Raw genomic sequence first — 24,209 nt, 5'->3', positions numbered from 1 at the left:
TAAAAAGATAATATTAACCATTTTGCTGATCCTCTTGTATGCGTCATTAATTCTTGCATACAAATTCAATAAATTTCCAGAAGGTCTAAAAATTACAAAAGTAATTCCCATTTACAAATCCGGAGCCAAACATACCTTTAAAAATTATAGACCTATATCATTATTATTAACAATATCTAAAATATTAGAAAAGTGTGAAAAATTCAACTTACCAATTACTTGAATACGAACAATATAATTTCCTATAGACAATGTGGCTATAGAACCAATAAAAATACTTCGGGTGCATTATTTGATATAACTAATAAAGTAAATAATAATAAAAAATAATAAAGTAAATTAAGTTTAAAATAAAGAGTTTTAGTTACCTTCCTTGATATATCCAAGGCTTTAACACCATTAACAGACCAAAATTAGTTTAAAAATTTAGCTTCATTGGAGTTAAAAACACATCACTGGAATGGTTCACAAGCTATTTTCAAAATTGACTCCAGACGGTTTCAATTGGAAGTGTGTGTTTTATCAGGTATTGAATATGGAGTAGTGCAAGGAAGCACTCTTGGTTCTCTTCTGTTTCTTATCTATACAGTATTAACAATTTGTCTAAAACAGTTAGCTCCATAGCAGTAAGTTAAAGTATTAACCCAAAAACACTCTACAATAATGTTATACAATCTTTTTATTATATAGCATGGAAATTATAGACAAGATACATAAATTTTGAGGCAGTATGTCAATCAGCATTGCCAAAGGTAAATGGATTTAACAATAAGATTATGTATAAATATTATAAAACTTTTTTACTGTTTCCTTTTAATTAGTGATAAGAGTTAAGGTTATCCTATTCTATGTAATAAAACACACATTGTCTAATGAACCATTGTAATGTAGTTAATTTAATGCGTGAAAATAATTTTTAGAGATTGTTTAGATGTAGTTAAAGAACCGAAAATCAGTTAATTACCAATTTTATGATTTAGAAAAGAAACATGTGCAAACATATTTTACAAATTTGGTAAAACGGTAATGCTATATTTTAACTGTCAAGTATATGCATATAAATATTGTTGTTAACTTACAATATTTTTTGTTGTCATATGGTAGCAACCAGATTTTAAAATTATTTCAAGATATTATAGAAACTTTATTTTGCTTTATAATGAGTAGTACAGTATATCTCACTGGAAGAATAAATATCATTAAAACTAGCTGAGTAGGTGATAATCGCTCTTATATAAACAGAGGCATCGTTAAAAAAGTATTGAAAGAAAGAGGATCAACTTTGTTCACAAAGAAGCCAAGTAAACAGAATAAAAGCCAAGCTATTTGGATCGCTTCTTTGAACTAAAGGTCTTGAGCAAATATTTTCAGACACAAGAATATCCAGCTGGAGACAGTTTTCTAATGCTATGAGATGCAAATATTATGGCCAATAAAGTTTAATGCCCTGGAGATAGGTCGAGCCACACTTGTACGCGTATGCAACACCAGCTCGAATATCACCAAACTTACATACTCTTGCTTACAACTGTTTGCTATATTCTACTTAAAGAGAAGACTTCAAACATTCTTGGACAGTTAATCTGTCTACATATAACTGTACAATTATTTGGGGAACAATATTTGGCAGAAAGGAACAATTTAAGGTGTAGGCTACATCTCTTGCTGACAATAATGAGCAAATAGGATTTTCTTAATTGACCAATTAAAGTTGACTTCTGAACATTACTCATCTGGCCACAGCAGGACTGAAATTCAACTTACAAGATCCACCCTTACTCTCTAGCGTCATAGCGTGTAATATGACAAAAATCCATGAGATTGCCACACCACTACTCAGTGTAATATGACAAAAATCCATGAGATTGCTCCCACACCACTACTCAGTGTAATATGACAAAAATCCATTAGATTGCTCCCACACCACTACTCAGTGTAATATGACAAAAATCCATTAGATTGCTCCCACACCACTACTCAGTGTAATATGACAAAAATCCATGAGATTGCTCCCACACCACTACTCAGTGTAATATGACAAAAATCCATTAGATTGCTCCCACACCACTACTTAGTGTAATATGACAAAAATCCATGAGATTGCTCCCACACCACTACTCAGTGTAATATGACAAAAATCCATTAGATTGCTCCCACACCACTACTCAGTGTAATATGACAAAAATCCATGAGATTGCTCCCACACCACTACTCAGTGTAATATGACAAAAATCCATGAGATTGCTCCCACACCACTACTCAGTGTAATATGACAAAAATCCATGAGATTGCTCCCACACCACTACTCAGTGTAATATGACAAAAATCCATGAGATTGCTCCCACACCACTACTCAGTGTAATATGACAAAAATCCATGAGATTGCTCCCACACCACTACTTTGTGTAATATGACAAAAATCCATGAGATTGCTCCCACACCACTACTCAGTGTAATATGACAAAAATCCATGAGATTGCTCCCACACCACTACTTAGTGTAATATGACAAAAATCCATGAGATTGCTCCCACACCACTACTCAGTGTAATATGACAAAAATCCATTAGATTGCTCCCACACCACTACTTAGTGTAATATTACAAAAATCCATGAGATTGCTCCCACACCACTACTCAGTGTAATATGACAAAAATCCATGAGATTGCTCCCACACCACTACTCAGTGTAATATGACAAAAATCCATGAGATTGCTCCCACACCACTACTCAGTGTAATATGACAAAAATCCATGAGATTGCTCCCACACCACTACTTTGTGTAATATGACAAAAATCCATTAGATTGCTCCCACACCACTACTCGGTGTAATATGACAAAAATCCATTAGATTGCTCCCACACCACTACTCAGTGTAATATGACAAAAATCCATTAGATTGCTCCCACACCACTACTCGGTGTAATATGACAAAAATCTATAGATTGCTCCCACACCACTACTCAGTGTAATATGACAAAAATCCATGAGATTGCTCCCACACCACTACTCGGTGTAATATGACAAAAATCCATTAGATTGCTCCCACACCACTACTCGGTGTAATATGACAAAAATCCATTAGATTGCTCCCACACCACTACTCAGGTGTAATATGACAAAAATCCATACTAGATTGCTCCCACACCACTACTCGGTGTAATATGACAAAAATCCATTAGATTGCTCCCACACCACTACTCGGTGTAATATGACAAAAATCCATTAGATTGCTCCCACACCACTACTCGGTGTAATATGACAAAAATCTACTAGATTGCTCCCACACCACTACTCGGTGTAATATGACAAAAATCTACTAGATTGCTCCCACACCACTACTCAGTGTAATAATGATCTCCTATTATGAATTAGATTCTTGTGGGCTGAAATATTCTGTTAGTGTAGTTTGGCAACACTGTGTTTTGCTGCTAAAATGTGATTTTTGTGTATTATTTTGTAAATTATAATTTTTGAATTTATTTACACAGTAACAGAGTTTTTCTAAATACATATGTTTTTATATAGTTAATTTTATAAACAACAATGATGCAAAAGAATTATTTTGTTGTATATTATCAATTTTTTAGCAAATTTATAGACCAAGTTTTACAATTACTGTCACAGAAGAAGACCAATATTTCTTTTATTTCCTTAAATTTCTTCTGGCATCTGAAATCAGGGCATGAGCTGCAGAGAGATCCATTTTAGTGAATTGGAGTCAAATACAGAAATGGAAAAATGCTAATAAAGTGAATACACATTACTGGCAAGGAGTAAAAGTGAATATCCCATATCAAGTTGTGGTGGTAAAAGTCATTACTATGAACATCAGCTGTCAGGTGGAGAGATCAATAAGGACAGCTGACACAGATATTGTTGTATTCCCAAGCAAAGGAATTGACGGCACATGAGGGTTGTTTAACAGAAATATTACTCTGTGGTGATCAGTTATCATTGTAATTCATTGTGGCAATAAAGAGGATATAGCACTGTAGTGCTGCAACTTTGGCTTCAAGCTGTAAATTATTATTGAATCATAAAACAGTTTATTTTCATTTTGATGAATTAAATCGAAATATAATCTAAACGTCTTTATAATATGGTCAGAATTTGTTTGTTTGTTATTTGTCGCAAGATGGCACACAGCCAGAAAATTTAAGAATGACAGCAGTTTTTATCATTGGGTGACATATCTTCTCATATAATATTATTTAATAAAAGTTATGAATATTTCTTTTCCAAACCAATGGTGTCATTAAGGGAAGAGGCTGAGGGGGATATAACCTCCCAAAAATCCTAAAAAATTTGAAAATTATACTTATAACAACAATTCAACTTGTTTGAAATACAGCAGCTAAATGTTTTACTCTGAATTAGGCCTGTTAATGTATTTAGATTTGGATTTATTGTATGGCCGCCTGTGTGGAGAGGTCTTCAATAAAACTCACCTCCAGTAGGACTTATTGACAATGTTACCATTCTTTGCCAAATCTTTGCTAAAAAATTCTGTTTAAATAAATTAAAGGGATAAAATTGACACTCATATATATATATATATATATATATATATATATATATATATAATTATTTTTGCAATATATTATATTGCGTAAAAAATTAAACTTTTATTCAAATTTTATATTTTTCTCTAAAACTAAAACTAGAAAATCCATTTTCATATGTAGGTTTCTCAAAATCATAAAACAGTCACACATATTTTGAGTATAAATAAAGCAAAGCTTTTTCTATAAAATATTTTCAATTAATTGACATCTTATGTGTATTGCTCAGTTTGTACACGTCTGCGGAATGTTTCATTATTGCAGTTCGAAGTACGCTATATTGAGATTCTTTGCTCGTTCATAAACCTGTAATGAAGCAATGGCATTTCCCACCTTTAATCATGGTGAGACTTCTTGTGGTGGGTTGTTGACCAAACTTCCTGCAAACTTCCTAACTTGGTTGTAATACTAGCTAGTGTTTTACAGTGAAGATATTACAAAAAGCAAAAATAAATAAATAAACTGAAGATCTATTAATATTATTCATGTTAAAAATATTAATCAAATATATGTCGAACAACATGTAAATATATAATACTTAAGTTACAAGACTGTGTTGCACAATTATCTTGTACTTGAAATACAAATTATTATGCTTCACAAGTCAGTGTTTTTAATTTGTTACTAATTATGAAAAGTAATTAGCAATTAAGATTTATTGTGTCATCTGTAGTCTAAAACTTCTGACTGTAGTAATTGAAGTAGAATTTGTTTAAACAGTTTCTTCTAAATCCCATAATGTTTTCAATAAACAATGTCACCTTTCCATGACAGATGTTATAATTCCTTTCTGGTCTAAAAACTTGATAGGTTTACAACTATATTTTAAACTGTTCTCAGGAGTAATAAATAGCCAATTACACAGTAATTGTTTCAATAAGCTGTAATACTATTGTATTACTCTAAGTAATTAATTCTTTTGATGACAATTTAATCTCTTTGAAACCTGTTGGGCTTTTTTACAGTTAACACTTTTTTAAATTTACGATTTATCTATACATATTTTTCAATCAGCTTTTTATTTTTGGTAAAATGTTACTTCTACACAATATACTATAAAGATGATAGTGAGAAGCTATTTCAAGATAATATATTTGGGTGTTAATTTATTCATTCCTCACAGAGCATCATTTTCAATTTTGCTTAAAAGGACCTTGGTGATGATTTTATTAAAAAATAAAATCATCATTTCAAGAAGATATATTGAATTAAAATTTCTGTCAACTTCTACTAGTTACTAGTTAGTAGACTATTAGTAGTCTACTTTAATTCATGTTTTAATTACATAATTAAAATTTGCTGGAGTTAAGATAATGTGGATTTAGTCTTAAGTTGTTGTTAATCTTATGTTAAATATAATAATTATTTACTCTTTGTGTTAATTTTGTTTCTATTAACATTCATGGAAACTCCACAGCAGTTGAAAATGTAAATCATGTAAAGAAAAGAAGTAATATATTGGTTTTTAATTAACAATTATCGTAATGCATACATATATATATATATATATATATATATATATATATATATATATATATATGATAACTATATACAATATGTCATGAAATTGTATATTTTCTTTCAGAAACAATGTTTTATATGAAACTAAATTTAAAAATTTTGGTGGAAATATAAATATTTTAAGCTGCACAGCTTTTCCTATAAAGTATAGCTCTATACAGCTAACACAAAAGATTTATTTATCCTTTATTATTTCATCCTTAGAGAAATTGCAATGAGATTTACTGTAATTTATTTATTTCCTGTCCACAGTATGAAAAATAAATGTAACAAATTATAGTTATAACTTAGTTTGAAAGGAGTCACTCTTGCAAATGTCAAAATTTAATCGTGCTCCTGAAGAGAGTTGGCGCAGGGAGCCAGGATTTAACTTGTGGTTTTAACTCGAGGCAAGGATAGTGATAATTATAATCGTGTTGAGATGGCATGATGGTGGCAATGAAAGGGTCGGCGGAGTGCAATTGCACGGTGGGACAAAGCGTGGGAGGTGGGCGGCAGGGAGTATGGCTGGATCAATACAAGGGGAGGCTCAGCACCACACTGTTTACTTCACTCACACAATCAACATGTGAACCTGGCTCATTCATAATCTCACACCTCCAGGCCAACATCTTGTAGCCTTTCTACTTCGTTTTGTCTCCGCAGTGATAGGTGATGATTAAAGCCGTTATCGTAATTTCACTGTGACAATAAAGGATACGAGAAATCTCAGCTTGACTTCTTAAGAAACATATAGAAACATTGTTGCATTACTCTGAGTGAAAACATGTCCAATACTGGACCTTTTGTTTTGCCTTTGAACTGTGCTTTGATGCAATTCAGAAGCATTTAGTATAACAACTCTTGTGTGTTCAAAACTACAGGTTGTCCATAGCTGCAGATGCTTGCTCTTAAGTCCACTTTGTGGAAATTCTATTTCTAGTTTCAATCTATTACAGCATGATGCAAAAGTCGTGCAATGAGGTTAAGCTGAGTTAAACTAATCACCTGATTGCTGCATAGAGACTTTATATTTTACCTACTCTATTTTCAAAGTATTACAACATCTAAAGGCTACTTCTTTATTTCTCCTCTGAAGAATAGTTGAGGTTATTAAGGATAAACACTCATGAGTGAGTAAGATGGGTGTCTGACAGAAAGGCTCATACTTGGGAGTATTAAGAATTCTACTTTATTACAAGCAGGGCAAACATTCATGAGTATCTCACAGAAAGGCTCATACTTGGGAGTGTTAAGAATTCTATTTCGTTATAAGAAGAGCAAACACTCATGAGTTAGCAAGATGGGTATCTCACAGAAAAGCTTACACTTGAGAGTGTTACGAATACTATTTCATTATGAGTAGGGCAAACACTCAAGCGTATCACAAAGAAAGGCTCATACTTGGTAGTGTTAAGAATTCTATTTTGTTACAGGAAGTGCAAACACTCATGACTGAGTATGATGGGTTTCTCATAGTGAGACTCTTACTGGGAGCGTTAAGGATTCTGTTTCCTTACAAGAAGGGGAAACACTTATGAGTTAGTAAGATGAGTATCTCACAGAAAGGCTCATACATTAATAATTCTATTTCATTTCAGGAAGTGGAAACACTCACGAGTGAGTAAGCCAGCTATCTCACAGAGATACTCGTACTTGGGAGTGTTAAGAATTCTATTTCATTACAAGAAGATCAAACACTCATGAATATCTCACAGAAAGGCTCATACTTGAGAGTTATCAATACTATTTCATTACAAGAAGATCAAACACTCATGAATATCTCACAGAAAGGCTCATACTTGAGAGTTATCAATACTATTTCATTACAAGAAGATCAAACACTCATGAATATCTCACAGAAAGGCTCATACTTGAGAGTTATCAATACTATTTCATTACAAGAAGGGCAAACACTCATGAATATCTCACAGAAAGGCTCAACTTGAGAGTTATCAATACTATTTCGTTACAAGAAGGGCAAACACTCATGAGTATCTCACAGAAAGGCTCATACTTGGGAGTTTTAAGAATTCTATTTCGTTACAAGAAGGGCAAACACTCATGAGTTAGTAAGATGGGTATCTCACAGAGAGAGACTCGTACTTGGGAGTGTTAAGAATTCAACACAACATCGGGTGGTGATTTACATGCACCACCAATGTCATGTAGAGTAGCTACTGTATGGGAACAGAGCTTTTGCATGGCAGTTTATTTTATGTTGACACCAAGCACAAATTTAAAACTGGAGTGAAACAAGGTGTCATTGTTTTTAAATAAAATACAACATTAATTTGTTCCTAAATTAGGCATTAAATTTCAATAATATAAAACTGTCAGTAAAAAACAATATAATTAACTCCTATTTTTAAGTTAAAATCAATGGAGTTAATAAACAACTGTATTACATTTAGTTTTACATTAACATTGAAGTAATTGTACTTTTATTCTTACAAAAATATTAATGGTTATGGATCATGTACATTCTTTAAATTACTGCCATTTTCCCCTTGCTTGTAGGGATCACCTGTTATGTAACTTACAATTTACCTATATTACATAGAAAGAATTCTAATTTCATTTCCTAATTGATTTAATTTTTATTTAATTGTTTCTAGTTTTTGACTATATACTGCAAAGTGTTTGGAATTTAAATTTAATACTATTAGTAGATATTTAATGGAGGGCAGAAATTTAAAAATACTGTTTTGAAATGTATTGTAAATATACATTGATAAGAAATTTAATTCGTCAGTAACATTATAAAAATAGAAATAAAAAATATAATAAATAAATGGCTGAATAATGAGTTTGATTTAGTTTTTCAGTCGTTGGCATAAATTTTATGATTGTAATACGACAAGTACATAATGGTCCTCTTATTTAAAGCAGATTGTGTTTGTAGGAGAACATTGTTGGTGGGTGTTAGTATTCTCTACCACAGTCTTGACAGTTTGGAGCAAGAGGGAACAATCTGAGATTTATGTATAAAAAATTGTAGAGAAACCATTCAAATCCACTTATGTAGTTAGACTCTAAATTACGCTTGCATCACTTTAACTCAAAGTAGTATGGTGCTTTAAGGTTTTGTTACTCCTCACTGGTTTCTAACGTTTTTTAAGGCTACAATATCATTTAAACTACTACAAAAAACTCAATGTTTCTAAATTAAGTGGTTTTCTAGAAAAATTTTTATTTTTAATGTAAATTTGGTTAAATAAAATCCACTATAATTCTGCCCACATATACAATAAAAACTGATTTAAAAAATTCCATAATAAATTAATAAATTTGGCCTTTATTTTCCAGCGGTTTTCAGTACATGTTGGATTTCAGAACGATACAATGTACATCAGCCAAATGTCTAACTTAATTTATTTAAACTGGATCCTTAAATATTAAATTATTGCAGTTTATTAACGAATAAGTTTTGGAGGTATAATTAACAAAATAGTTGTTATATTTAATTTTGCAACTTTTTCAAAATAATTGTGAAGCGACTACTTCTTTTGGCTATTAATGTATTTTTTGCACAGTGAATAACTTTAGTTTTGTGTCACGGCATGTCAGGCTGTAGTATTTGCTCCAGATATCTTTCTGTAGCCACTGCTTTGTTCATATTTGTGGAGCCTGCTGGTGTATATCAGATTTTATTTCATCAGGGTGATGTTCAGGAATGTTTTATTGTGAGCTTCGATATGTCATTGATAAAACAACTTTGACAGTTTGAGAAAAAATGTGTCATCTTTATAACTGCTGAGATTCTGCCTGAAACAAGTAAAACACAAGACGAAGCTTTGACACAAAATATGGAAATATTGGAAATCTAGGATTTCAAGATGGACTGGGTGAAGATATTTGGAATCCAAGAATTTTTAAGAAGTTATTATACTTGGAATTTTTGTCTTCTCAGCAAGTTTAAACTACTTGGTATTGCATCTCGTTGGGATGTTGAGCCTTGTCTTCTCAGTAATTTTAAACTAATGGGTATTGCATCTCATTGGGTTGTTGAGCCTTGTCTTCTCAGTAAGTTTAAACTACTGGGTATTGCATCTCATTGGAATGTTGAGCCTTGTCTTCTCAGTAAGTTTAAACTAATGGGTATTGCATCTCATTGGGTTGTTGAGCCTTGTCTTCTCAGTAAGTTTAAACTACTGGGTATTGCATCTCATTGGGCTGTTGAGCCATACACGCTTATCCTATCACGTGGCTCAGGGAGTGAATCAGGAGTCCTCAAATGTTGAGTAATGTCCACAGTACGATAGTAAGGAAGTAATAACTATCATATTTTCCAGAAGGCCTGCAGTAGGAACTACCTAGTGATAGCGTTTTTTTTATTCACTTCACCAATGTTCATAATAATTAAGTGATTGGTCATGTTTCAGCTGGACCGATTCAAGGAACCTCCAGCGTTTGGGCCGATGTGCGACCTGCTCTGGTCTGACCCTCTCGAGGACTTTGGCAACGAGAAAAATGCAGAACATTTCAGTCACAACAGTGTCCGTGGCTGTTCTTACTTCTACAGGTATATAATATCTTATGTATCGTGAGATAAGATTTAAAAAATTAATAGTGTACTCATACTGTGTATTCAAGCAGTAGTAATTTGTAGATAAAGAGCACATTTCCTTTCCAGCTGGTGGCAGTACTGCTGCAAAGTGTTCCAATATTCTTTACAGTGCTGCCATTTAAATTGCACATGGGTTCTGACAAAATGGCTATGTGTATACTTTTAATTTTGGAATGCTTTAAATCAGTGTTTTGATTAAAATTCTGTATTTTGTTGGAGAACTCACAATTTTAATACCAGGGAGACCAGGAATGAGAAATTAATACAGATAGTTAAAATTCATGGTGATATATTTTTTAATTGTGATATATTCTGAAAGTCTTGTTGCAGATAGAGTTAAATATCAAATTTGATTTACTATCTTGGCACTTCAGTTAAACTATGTGAATCTTAAAAAAACCAAGATCACGGGCCATTGTCCAGTACTCACTTACATATTAAGTTACTACTGCTTGTAATTTATTCCAACAAAATTCATGTAATTATTTAAATTCATTTACCTTAATAGGGGCATAATATAATACTTTTAAATCATTGAACATAATACATTAAACATGAGAGACGTGACTCTAATTTCAACTATAACACAGATATTTTTGCTGATGACTCTCTACTAAAACTCTGTTTCTGAATTTTACCAATGGGACTTCTCTTGCTGTTCAAAACATTCTGAGAGAATTCTGCCGGTTTTTCTCGACCAATCAGAATTCATATTACTTTATACTCATTACTATATTTTAAAAACACTGGTCTAAACAATTAGGCACCTAGCTACCTTTGTTGTTTGGTTCTGTCACTTATATAATTTCCTTTACTTTAAAATAATATTCTTTGAAATAGTTTTATTTTGGTTTACATAATTTGCTATAGTCAAACAATTGATTCGATTAATTTAAATCAATTTAGAGCCGTTACAGAAAGAAGGTATTGTATTAATGGTATTGGCATTTTTTTAAGGTTACACATCAAAGATTGTCACAAATACATTGTAAAACCTCCACTTCTACTGAAGACCTCAATGGTTGATCGCGTATAAAAAGTTGTGGTATAAACAGGCTATCTCCAGATTACCTTCTTGAGACATTTAATGCCACGTGTACACTGCCGTTATTTTTCATTGAACCTTGTTTGTATTATATATTCAACAGCTCCATGATTTTGGATAGTGTTTTAATTAAATAAAAATTTGATGTTAACATGTCGCTCTAAGATGGGCAAGATTTTAAAATCTGATTATAAATACAAACCTCTATCAACAGCTATCTGTGGGTTTCAATTACAGTAATGGAAAGTGGCATATGGTTCAATATTTTCACCATCAGTTCTGCCAGCCACAGGAAGAGTAATTTCCTCTTCACCAAACTCGTGCTTGAATGTAGGTACCAATTCAGGAATTTTTTGCCTATACTTCCTCTAATGGAGAGTTAGTGGCTGCACTGGCTACGGTGTGAGACTTAGAAAATGTATTATTAGTATTAAAGTATTATATTCTGTCTGAGTTGAAGTACGTTCTACCTTTACAGTTCACAGTCCATCTCAAACTGAAACCTTGCTGTCCGTTATACAGTTTTTGTGTAAAATTACCCACTTAGATGTACAATAATCAGCAGAGGATAAAAAATTATAACTCTGTTACTAAGTATAAAGTATTATATTCTGTCTGAGTTGAAGTACGTTCTACCTTTACAGTTCACAGTCCATCTCAAACTGAACCTTGCTGTCCGTTATACAGTTTTTGTGTAAAATTACCCACTTAGATGTACAATAATCAGCAGAGGATAAAAAATTATAACTCTGTTACTGTATTATATTCTGTCTGAGTTGAAGTACGTTCTACCTTTACAGTTCACAGTCCATCTCAAACTGAACCTTGCTGTCCGTTATACAGTTTTTGTGTAAAATTACCCACTTAGATGTACAATAATCAGCAGAGGATAAAAAATTATAACTCTGTTACTAAGAATATAAAGTATTATATTCTGTCTGAGTTGAAGTACGTTCTACCTTTACAGTTCACAGTCCATCTCAAACTGAACCTTGCTGTCCGTTATACAGTTTTTGTGTAAAATTACCCACTTAGATGTACAATAATCAGCAGAGGATAAAAAATTATAACTCGGTTACTAAGAATGACTTTCTCTTATCAGATAAAGTATTATACACAGAGATATTATTTCATGTGTGTGAATACGTGATACTCATTTTATATGGATATACAGTGACACTCGTCTCTTATATTTATTTATATATGAACTTTTTTTAAGTGTATTGATAAATCGTATATCCTAAAATGTAATTTCTCTTATCGGCATATGAGGACCACATAGTGTACAGATTATTGTAATTACACTTGAAATATTACATACATATAGTAGTAGATAGGATTGTAGATTAGAGTTCAGTAATAGTAGTATATAGTACTCAAACTAGATAAAATAATACGTTCTACGACAAAACAATGTACACAAGAGACAGCGTTACCATTTTCAAAGCAGTTTTATTATCCTTTTATTTTGCATTTTATTCAGAGTGCTGCAAGTTTGGTAAATGTCCAGAAATGCTTTAGGATTAAAGATTGAATGAGTATATATTTAAATTAACGATTTTCACTATGTAAGGCTACTATTATAATTAAGTTTTAAAATTGGGAAAATACATGGATCATATTATAATACTCTTTAAACATCTAAACAGAGGTAAATAAAAAAGATAAAAACTATTAAAGGGTACTAAGTTAATATTTAAAATAGATTACATATAAAATTATAACATATACATTTTATATAAATTAGAAAAGCAAACATGGAGTACATAAATGTATACTATCCACTAATGGTTGTACAGTAAATAAATTTCTTAATTCAGTGAAATGGATTATCAGATGAAATGGATATGGTTTTTATATTTAATTCATGACATTCACATATCCAGAAATGTATGTTATAATTATTAAATATATATTGAGTTGTGTGAATTGTTGCTGAATATTGTCTAAACTATCTCTCTAGAATCAACAAATAATTTTCTAAAAACGAGAGACGAGATTCATAAAAATTAACAATAGTAAAAACCTCCGAGTTGTCCATTTTGAATGTATCCTTATAGCAAATTAAAGCACAATTTTGTATGCTGGTTACATTTAATTTCATTTAAAAATTTTGATTACTTATAAAATAAATATAATAAGCATATAATAAGTTTTATGAGGTATGTCTGTACTAATTTGATAGCAGACACTGTATCCATGATCTATAATCTTTCATCAAAACTAATCTTTAATCTTGTATCTAAACAGGTGACCCATAAATGAGACATTAATATATGATTTGTCATGTTTACGGTAATAATGTCCTGACCAGTAGCTGGAATTGTTGAGTACAGAATCCAGGGCAGAAATACAATCCAAACTTGTACCTTAATTAAAGTGTTGTTTATCCTGGCATACAGTGCATGTTAACTCTGACATTTTTAATAACACTACATTTGGTAATACAATCCTGTACCTTCGGGTTCTAGTGGGTTTGATAATATTGTGTTGATTTTAACTATAAAAATGTAATGAAAAATAAATCTTCACCAGTGTTAGTGCTAGTTTTTTAAGTATGTTCTTCTACCTAACAAAGAAAAAATTATGAAAGATTTGTAATTTTCATAGCTAACAAAAATCTAACTTTATAGATTTGCAGTTATTTTATGTAAGCGTTGTTCTGACTCTCCTGCCTGTAAATCAGTTTTCAAACATTGGAAATACTAAAAAATGAAATCTGGGAAATATTTCTAGGTCTGAATCCTGCTTTTTGTAAATTCAAAATTTTCAGTGAATGCACTTTGTAAGGGTACACTCTCTGCTCTAAAGTGTCAAAGAGCAATAATTTTGTGTGTGATACCACAAGGAAGTAATAATTTTGTTACAAACTAGATATTTTTATCTGATGTCAATACTTTTTCAGTTCACACTTTACTAAAACACTTCTTACACAATAAATTTCAAAATATTCCGTAGTCATGAAGACGTACTATAAACTGATGACTCGTCCTACACATGCCGGATTGTGGTGCATGGGAATACACATTTTAAAACTTTTGTATATTTTTGGGAATAAAGATGTTTGTGAACTGTGAGCAGACACCAGCCACGTAAGCTTAACTAACGTTAGATATTTTTTTAGTTTTATTGGTTCATAGATATTCATAAAACTGAAATAATTTAACAATGGACAATGAGGTGTTGGTATTTAAAGGATCCAAAACTCCAATATACACATTTGGAAGAAGTGTTCCAATATTACTTTGGTAGATAGTGTCCAGGTTTAAGACACTACAGAATGCATCATCTTTGTTTGTATGCTCAAGAAATACATGAAAATCAAGTTTTAAGAAGTTTTAGGGTATTTTAATTTTTAAAGTTTTTTAAACACAGTGTTATTTAAGAATGTTTATCCTTTTTTTGAAAGTTTTAATAGGGCCAGTTTTTAAAATATACCAATTAAAGTGTTGATCTTGAAAATCCATAAAACTAATTAAAATAACAATAACATGTTTGTGTCCAAATTCCTAACATTTCATTTAAATCATGTATCACAAAGGATAAAATGGCAATAACGTGTTTATGTCCAAATTCTTCTTAACATTTCAACATTTCATTCCAATAATGTATCACAAAAGGACAGGATGGTCTTTTAAAAATCTGCCCTTTTCAAGGGACACCCCCTCAAAATATGACTGTGCCATAATTAAAAATTTTCTACACTTCTTTTCGCAATCATTTCAAAAAATATCAAGATGCAATGAGGTCTAATGACTCTACATGGAAGCTTAACACTCCAAGAATTTTGGAATCCAGGAACCCCGTTGATTCCAGTAATTTTTTGGTCCAATCTATAAATAGTTATGTAAGTTTACTTAATAGTCAAAAGAACTCACAATTTCAATGGAATATGATTACAAGTAACTGAGATATGACTCTAAAACAAAAGAAGAATATGACATAGACATCACTTTCTAAACCAAATATAAACATGTCTTATCTAGAATATGAAGTCATCAGAATGTTGTAAAACACTTCTTTATAAGCAATATAATGAATATAATAGGTAAACATATTTATTTTTAAATTTGGTATGAAAAAATATTCTAAAAACTTAAAAGAATGGGTTCTTGAGAAAAAAACAGATGCCAGCCACGGTTGAGAAGTTTGAGTGTTATGCAGACGGGTTACTAAGTAAGAATCAAACAATATTGTCATACGTTTATTTATAAAGTTATAATACAGATATAAAGACATTATTTAAATATAAAGATTAAAGACTATTTGTATGTTAGGTAAAAATAAATATTGCTATTTCAGGTAACATATTCACTTGGTATAAATCAACTCCTGGAGCAGCACCATTGAGAGGCAAAATACAATTCTTGAGATGATTGATGATTATTGGAGCCTAACTGTGTAGTCTATCATTTAGAGCATTTAATCATCCCATGTTGCTTGACAGCCATTGACAGGTTCACTCATTACCTCCTAATGGAAAATTGTTTGAGAACTCTCATTATATACAATCTACTGTATATGAATAATTCAAGTTGGCTTAGAGAGAATTGTAGGTAATATAACTGTGCAAACTATTTCTGCTCTCACTGAGTACTAAAATTTTGTTCCCTTCCATTTGTGCTAAACGCTCAGGGGTGACAAGCCTGACAATAGACAATTTCTTTATTTACAAATTTGTTGAGAATTGTAACTCCGTCAATTTAAAAGAACAATACATTTTCAGCGAGAGAAAAAAAATTACAACTGTTATAATTGTAATTCACAAAAGGTCAGAGTCTTGTTAATTGTCTGTTTCCTCTCTTCCAAAGTACTCTTCAATTGTATAAAAGGATTCTGCAGCAGCCACAACTTCACTTTAGTCTTGAATTTCCTCGCATTGAGATCTTTGAAGTCTTCAGGCAATTAGTTCCACAATTTTAAGCTCATGTATGAGGGGTTTCTTCTCAAACAGAGGAAGACGATGTGCAGGAAGATGGAGATCTGTTGCTCATCTGGTGTTGTATTGGTGTGTGTTACAACCTCTGTGAAAGTCACTCTCATGAACAAAGGCTACTACCTCCAGCACATAACAGGGATACTACTGTCAAGATTGAGAGTTTGATCAAAACTGTACGATAACTTTCTCTCTGCAGTAAGCCAGCAAGTGCTCTTAATGCTTTTTTTGGGCGGTGGCCCACTGGTGGGTATGCGCTGCAGATTTCTTGTGGTAGAACTACCCCAGACAAGGAGACCATAGCAGAGGTTAGATTCCAATAAGGCATAGTAAGCTGTTTTGGCTGATGCTCTGACTACTTTTATTCTTTTAATGCTATACAAGCTAGTACTTAATTTCCTACACAAGATGTCAATGTGAGATGTCCATTTGAGGTCTTCGTCTATTGTCAGTCCTGAGTACTTTGCCACTGCTGCTACTTGGACATTAGGCAAATGCACAGATTTTCCTTTTCTTGTCTCAAATACAAGTTGTTGAGTTTTAGCTTCATTAACCACCAGTTGGTGGTAATATTGTACTGCCGTATTCATTGCTGTAAATGATCCAATCTCCAGGTTTTCTGAAATTGTATCAGAAAGGAACAAAACCGTGTCGTCAGCATACATCGGAGTCGTGGCAAATCCGTTCAGATACTTGTGTAGATCGTTAGTAAATAAAGTAAAAAGGACCGGACCCAGACTGATCTTTGTGGGAGACCCCTCAGAACTGGAAGTGGATTAGATGTAACTTGTAATTTTGGGTTTACCAGATTTCAACCACCTGTTCTCTGTTTGTCAGGAAACTTCTGAACCATTCAGCCTCGGTATTCAATTTTGTTTTGTTCAAGGTCAAGGGTGTCAAACGCTTTATTAAATCCAAAAAATATATTGCTGTAGTTGTATTCTTAGCTTCTACTTGGTCGATGGTGTGTTCAATAAAACTAATAAGAGCTGTAGATGTCCATCGATTTTTGGTGAAACCGTGCTGTTGTTCAGCAGGTGATGATGTGTCAGATAAATTAAAAGACGAGTGAGTACTATTTTTTTCTTTATAGTTCAAAATGGTGTCACAATTGCAAGTTACCGTTTAGGATTTAACTTCCGACAGTCCATCCATCTACAAGCTGGAACCTGTTATTACAATCTTAATATCTGCTTTTATACTACTATTTTATGTAAATATTGCAATAACAATTTGACAAATACTATTTGCTGATTACTACATTTACTAGAGCAATGTTTTTAATTGTAAATTAGTAATTTGTAAGACCTCTAAAACATAAAATTGCCACATTTATATGGAATCATGTAATTATATAACAGAGAGTAAAACTTCTTAAAAATTATTGTATTAACAATTCTTCAATGAAGAAAAGCACAAGATAAAGCAGACTTTTTGTCATTACAAATATTAGTTGGGGAGGTACAAACTATTGAATATCATAATTAGAAATTGGGGAAATATAGTGTCTATTCTGTAAATTGATGCTTTAGTGCAAGATATAGAAACATTGTGTAGTTATTCCAGAACAGTTTCATATTGTACCAGTTTTCAGTACCAGATGTATGTGTGTTTTTATCAGATCTAGAGTTTCACATATGTTACTACAAATTTAGTACAATTCCAAAGAGCATACAAATTTCAAGTAATTTAAAGGGATGAATGTATTTATTTGTATTTAATCAGTCCGTATAAAAGTATACAATGTGGCCATTTAGTTTAAATCGTTTGGGTTACTCGAAACTTGTGGATGTTAAGTTCTGTAGACCATAAACTTGGAGTTTGTCTGTTGTTGAGATCAGTTTGAGCGGAGTAATTGGGCCAATTAGACTTATATCGTTCAATTGTATTTCTATAGATTCTCCTGGCCATTAATCCACTATGAGATTATTTTTTAAGGAACAGTTACTATTTGTCAATGACTTGTCTACACAAGAATGTATGCTTGTTACACACACTAATATCGTCCAATATTTCTCTACATTCTTCTGGCTATTAATCCTTATTAGGTTATTTTGTAAGGAACAATTACTATTTGTCAATGACTTGTCTACACAAGAATGTATGCTTGTTACACACTAATATCGTCCAATATTTCTCTACATTCTTCTGGCTATTAATCCTTATTAGGTTATTTTGTAAGGAACAATTACTATTTGTCAATGACTTGTCTACACAAGAATGTATGCTTGTTACACACACTAATATCGTCCAATATTTCTCTACATTCTTCTGGCTATTAATCCTTATTAGGTTATTTTGTAAGGAACAATTACTATTTGTCAATGACTTGTCTACACAAGAATGTATGCTTGTTACACACACTAATATCGTCCAATATTTCTCTACATTCTTCTGGCTATTAATCCTTATTAGGTTATTTTGTAAGGAACAATTACTATTTGTTTGTGACTTGTCTATACAATTTGTGAATTTTGATAAACAAGCAAATATAGAAGTTATTTTATTTTATTGATGGCAGCACATCATTTTACATAAGTATTTCCGATATAGCCAAAACACATTGAAGAAGGCAGACATTTAGGAAGGATAATATAAAGTTGGATACCAACTTGTATAACAGCTAGAATAATAGTAATACCCAGTGCTTGATTTCTAGAATTAAAGGTGGTATAATAATCTCCTGCGAGTCTGCAGAATAGGAGTATAGAATACCTTTCAGGAAAAAGCATCTTGGGCCCCCTACTGAGAAAATGTTGAAAATACAAGGTAACACACCTTGTAAACAGTGCTTTTATGTATCTAATGCAAAAGTTTCCTGCACAAACCAAAAGTCCGTATTGTTTTAGAAAGAAGTATCAAAACGCCATTTCAATCTGTTCCGTCTTAAGTCTGGCACTGATAATACCTATATCAAAACAATTTTCATATAGTAAAAACAAAATTCTGCTAATATTCTAAATAAATTATAAGAACAAAGTTTAACAGATTAATAGATGGTAACATTGGTACACATCAGTATTATTAGAAATGTTAAATAAATTATATTAAATGTGTAAATTTTAACCTTCAGAAGTAGATAAGGAAAAGAAATATAATATAAGTAAATAAATAGTATTTGCATGTTTATAAAAAGTAATCAACCCACTCTGCCTCATAAGTAACGACTTTATGTTTCAGTTATGCTGCTTGCTGTGATTTTCTTCAAAACAACAACTTGCTGTCAATAATCAGAGCACACGAAGCACAGGATGCTGGGTAAGTGGGCACGGAGACTGAGTTTGACATTTTAGAAAAGGCATCTTTAATGTCGTCATGTTACAACAAACCATAAACAAACATTACATTAGTAGACCATTAAGGTCTGATTAAGTCTAGGTAAATAAAGTAACCAAGTTTTCTGGTTCAACCTTCTTCAAAACTTTGCTAATATAAATTGCTGGAGTATTTTAGCTTTGCTGTAGAGAGCCGTCTTTAACCCTAGAGGTTTTATACTATAAATAGTATACTTACTTACTCTTACTCCCAGGGCCATTTATATCGGAGGTGATATTTAGCCGCACCAACAAAGCTCCTCCATCTTGAACGGTCCTCTGCATCTTCCTCTGAAGCGCCCACCTTCTCCATATCAGCCTTCACTTGGTTCCACCATCTCACTTTCGGTCTCCCACGGGGTCGTCTTCCTTCTGGGTTACCGTACATTACCCTCCTCAGTTTGCATTCCTCTTCTCTTCTCAAAACATGGCCTGCCCAACGGAGTCTTCTGCACTTTATTTCTCCTATTACATCCGTACTATTGTAGAGCTCCCTGATTTCTCTATTATGTTTTCTTCTCCATACCCCTTGTTCATATGATGGCCCATAAATTTTACGTAAAATTCTATTCTCGAAAACTAGAAGCTTTTTCTCATCCTTCTTATTTAGCCTCCACGTTTCGGATCCGTACAAAAGCACTGGACATATAATTGTTTTGTATATTATAGTTTTAGTTTTGTGAGAGAGAGATTTGGTTGAAAGTATCCTATTGCATGCATATACACATCTATTTGCTGAGTTGATCCTATTTTGTATCTCTGGTTCATCTGTGTTTTTATTTGATATTGTGACTCCAAGGTACTTAAAGTTCTCCACTTGTTCGAAAACATGCCCATCAATTTGTAGGGGTCCTCCTCTTTGATTTTGATTCCTTCTAAAGTGCATATATTTAGTTTTTGCATCATTCGTCTTCAACCCCACTTTCTCTGCCTCACTCATAAATAGTCTAGTTAGTGACCTCAAATCATCTACATTTTCTGCAAATATGACAACATCATCTGCAAAAGCTAGGATGTTTAGTTTAGCTCCAACTTCCACCCCTAAATCCCTCTCTGCTACACTCTGAAGTGCTTCTTCTATGGCAATATTAAATAAGATTGGAGAAAGACCATCTCCTTGCCTGACTCCTGAGTTTATCCCAAAAGGTACACAGTCCCGACCATTAATTCTTACTGAGCCTCTTGACTCTGTGACACTGTGATAAATAGTATAAAACCTAATAAAATACGTTATCATTGTAAAGTATGATTCTTCATCTTTCGAAATATATGATTTTTATCACAATCAGATTATATTTACTCCTTCAAAAATAACGTAATGCGACACAACGTAGTCGGGCTGGAATTCCGGTGCTGTCACTTAGACGACGGCCGAACACGCCGTATATCCGGCGCCGGCCACTTCTAGAGTTAATCTACAGATGTTAAACCGAAACTGTCCCTAATATATATATTCCCATATATATATATATATATATATATATATATATATATATATATATATATATATATATATATGATTATAGGCTGCCAGCTTTTTGATAATTTGTATGCTTATTAGTCTATAAAATTCAACATAGTTATTGTTTAGTCTGTATAATGAAAATAAAACACTTAATTTCTACACAAATTAGTGAACACATTACCCTTCACAAAATTTCAGAATAATGAAACATTGGCCAGAGCTAAATACAGTTACAAAACAATATATGTAGTCGAATTTGACAAAACAAAATTACTTGCAAAAATTGCATACTATTATCAAAGTAAAAGAAACCATAACAATAATCAATAAAGAAAATAGCTGCAATAAAGAAAACAGCATCAAATTGTCATAAGGTTAGTAGTTTGTGATAAGGAAGAAGAACAGTGATTGCTCTTGGTCATATTGGTTGTTATTTGTTAATCATGAGCAGTATATGCAAAGGACTAGCAGCAAAAAGTAATAAAGAAACAGATAAGTTTTGTGGAGACAACTTCACTGTACCTAAGAACACATGTAAAAATAAGAACAACCAGCAATAATAATAAAGAGAAACAAAAATGAGATAACATGTGTGTAAGAAAAAATATGTTCAATAATATTATACACATAAGAAAACTCTAGTAGTAACAAAAATAAAGAAAACTGAAAAACGATAAATTTGGTGATGAAGCATGTTTTACATAACATGCATTCATTTAGCACTTACTTTGGCAGTGATATGCCGTAGCAAAAAGAGAATTCATTAAGAAAAAAAGAAAAACATACCCCTTTAGAGTCATCACCAAGATCAAACAATACACACGAGTAATGTAATAAGATTCATTGCACTTGACAATAACAATATTTCAGCGCAACCTCAACAAAGCTGTGTGGTGTACCCCTACCTTGTACATTATTTGAACAATGAATTTGTATTTGGCAATTCTGTATTTATCATAGTTTTGAGAACTAACCAGCCAAATATCATGTTTTTTGACAATTAAGGCTAGTAACATTTCAGAAGGAAAGAAGTTATTTATTTATTTGGTTTATTGTGTTTGTTTAAACTTGGATTGTATTGCAAAATCCATGGATTTCTACGCATTTGTATCTCCTCTGTCCATTGGAACCCAAAAATATTATGTCTTCCATTCATGACAGTTTGTTGTGATTGTACCTGCGCACATGTGATGTTGTGAGAACACCAGATTTATTATAAAGGCGATTTTATTCAAGTGTATGTGTGACTACACCAGTTCTAGAGATAAGAAGCTGGGGTATTAAGCTGGTTTAGTGGTAGTTAGTCTATAGTCTATTGTGTATAAAATGATTCTGTTTATTTAGTATCCTATGTTCAAAATGTTCAAAAGCTGGCCTTTTTTATAGTCATTCCACTTTAATTTTTCGTATATAATTCTGTTTTCTGGTTAATATAATTAAAAATGTATATGCAACTTGAAATTTAAATGTGCTTACTTTGAATATTTGCCATCAGCATATCTTGGATAGGTAAATATTAAATTGCTTATAAGGAGCATAATGTTACTCTTTAGATATTAATTTATGTATATTGGTTTTGTAAGTTGAACACAAAAAAATATGTTACATTGATAGTTGCAATACTTTTCAGCATATCATAGGTACCTATTCTTAGTGGTGGTCAAAGAATATTTTATGTATAACATTTAAATGAATACAGATGTGTATTCTTTCTCTGACAAAATTAAACAAGTTAGGATTACTCAGTCAAGTGAACAGGAGAGGAAAAATTCCAATTCAACGCTCTTTGAACAAGGGAATAACCAACCAGAATAAGACTTTCAAATGCTTGGTAATCCTAACCTTTTACTTTGCCGTGTTTATTAGTTAACATTTGTTTCTTTCTCTGAGAGCTTTAAGTAAGTTTTCTTCCTTATAATTTTAAAATAAAGTATTTACTGTGTAATAATATAGCTAGGTTCATTAACATAATGAAGCAACCGAAAAATATTAACAATACTTATTGGAAATTTTGTGAGGTTGCAATAATTTGCCTATTGAATTTTGTTAAAAACGTACATGTTGTGTAAGAAAGTAAATCTTTTTTGCAGGTACCGAATGTATAGGAAAAGTCAGACGACAGGCTTTCCTTCCCTCATCACAATCTTCTCAGCTCCAAACTATCTAGATGTCTATAACAACAAGGTTTGTACGGTTTATTTCTGTTCTCTAAATATCAATCAATCAATAAATTTATTGTTTTAAAGTAATAACGTCAGTAATGCAGCACATCACCAAGTCTAGATATACTTATAAATATAGATATAGGTACTATAAATTACAGATAAACTATTACATTTAAAATTCAAATTTTTTTATAATTTGATAACTTTTGTATGTTAAGGTGTAAAAAGAGTTAAAATAATGCCAACAATTTAGTTAAAAATAAGTTACTTTAATTAAATGGCAATTAAAAGATTTAAAACAATTGAATTAATCAACAAAACTAAAATTCTACAATTAATAATATATTTATAAATAAATTAACAATAATAACAAATAAATAATAACAAGAGGTTATAGACTAATTTAAAATAACAAGAAAAAATCAACTGTAAAGAGTTTAGATAAGCAACATCAAAGAGTAAATAATTCTCAAAAAGCAATTTTATTTGACTAACTCCAAAAATCTCCTGAAGGCTGTAAAAAGAATTAACAAGTAACCAGCTATAAAGCTTCTTTCTGAAAATTGAGTCAGGATATTTATAAACCATTGGTATTTATTTATTGAAAACTTTTAATGAAATTACTATGTGACTGTTCATGGGTTTACTA

The 24,209-nt window shown here is 31.8% G+C and overlaps 1 protein-coding gene across 1 annotated transcript in view; it reads left to right on the top strand.

Moving 5' to 3' along the window:
• Window positions 1-24,209, top strand: part of LOC124358950 (serine/threonine-protein phosphatase 2B catalytic subunit 2-like) — a 266,031-nt gene that overhangs the window by 231,749 nt on the left and 10,073 nt on the right. Inside the window, exons 6-8 of the mRNA XM_046811235.1 lie at window positions 10,451-10,590; window positions 19,797-19,874; window positions 23,486-23,579. Of these exons, the coding sequence (XP_046667191.1) occupies window positions 10,451-10,590; window positions 19,797-19,874; window positions 23,486-23,579 (312 nt within the window). The remainder of the gene's footprint in view (window positions 1-10,450; window positions 10,591-19,796; window positions 19,875-23,485; window positions 23,580-24,209) is intronic.

This window comes from Homalodisca vitripennis, chromosome 4, assembly GCF_021130785.1.
Source record: "Homalodisca vitripennis isolate AUS2020 chromosome 4, UT_GWSS_2.1, whole genome shotgun sequence".
NCBI lineage: Eukaryota > Metazoa > Arthropoda > Insecta > Hemiptera > Cicadellidae > Homalodisca > Homalodisca vitripennis.
The sequence above is the reverse complement of the archived record's forward strand: the minus strand, read 5'-3'. Positions and strand labels throughout refer to the sequence as shown.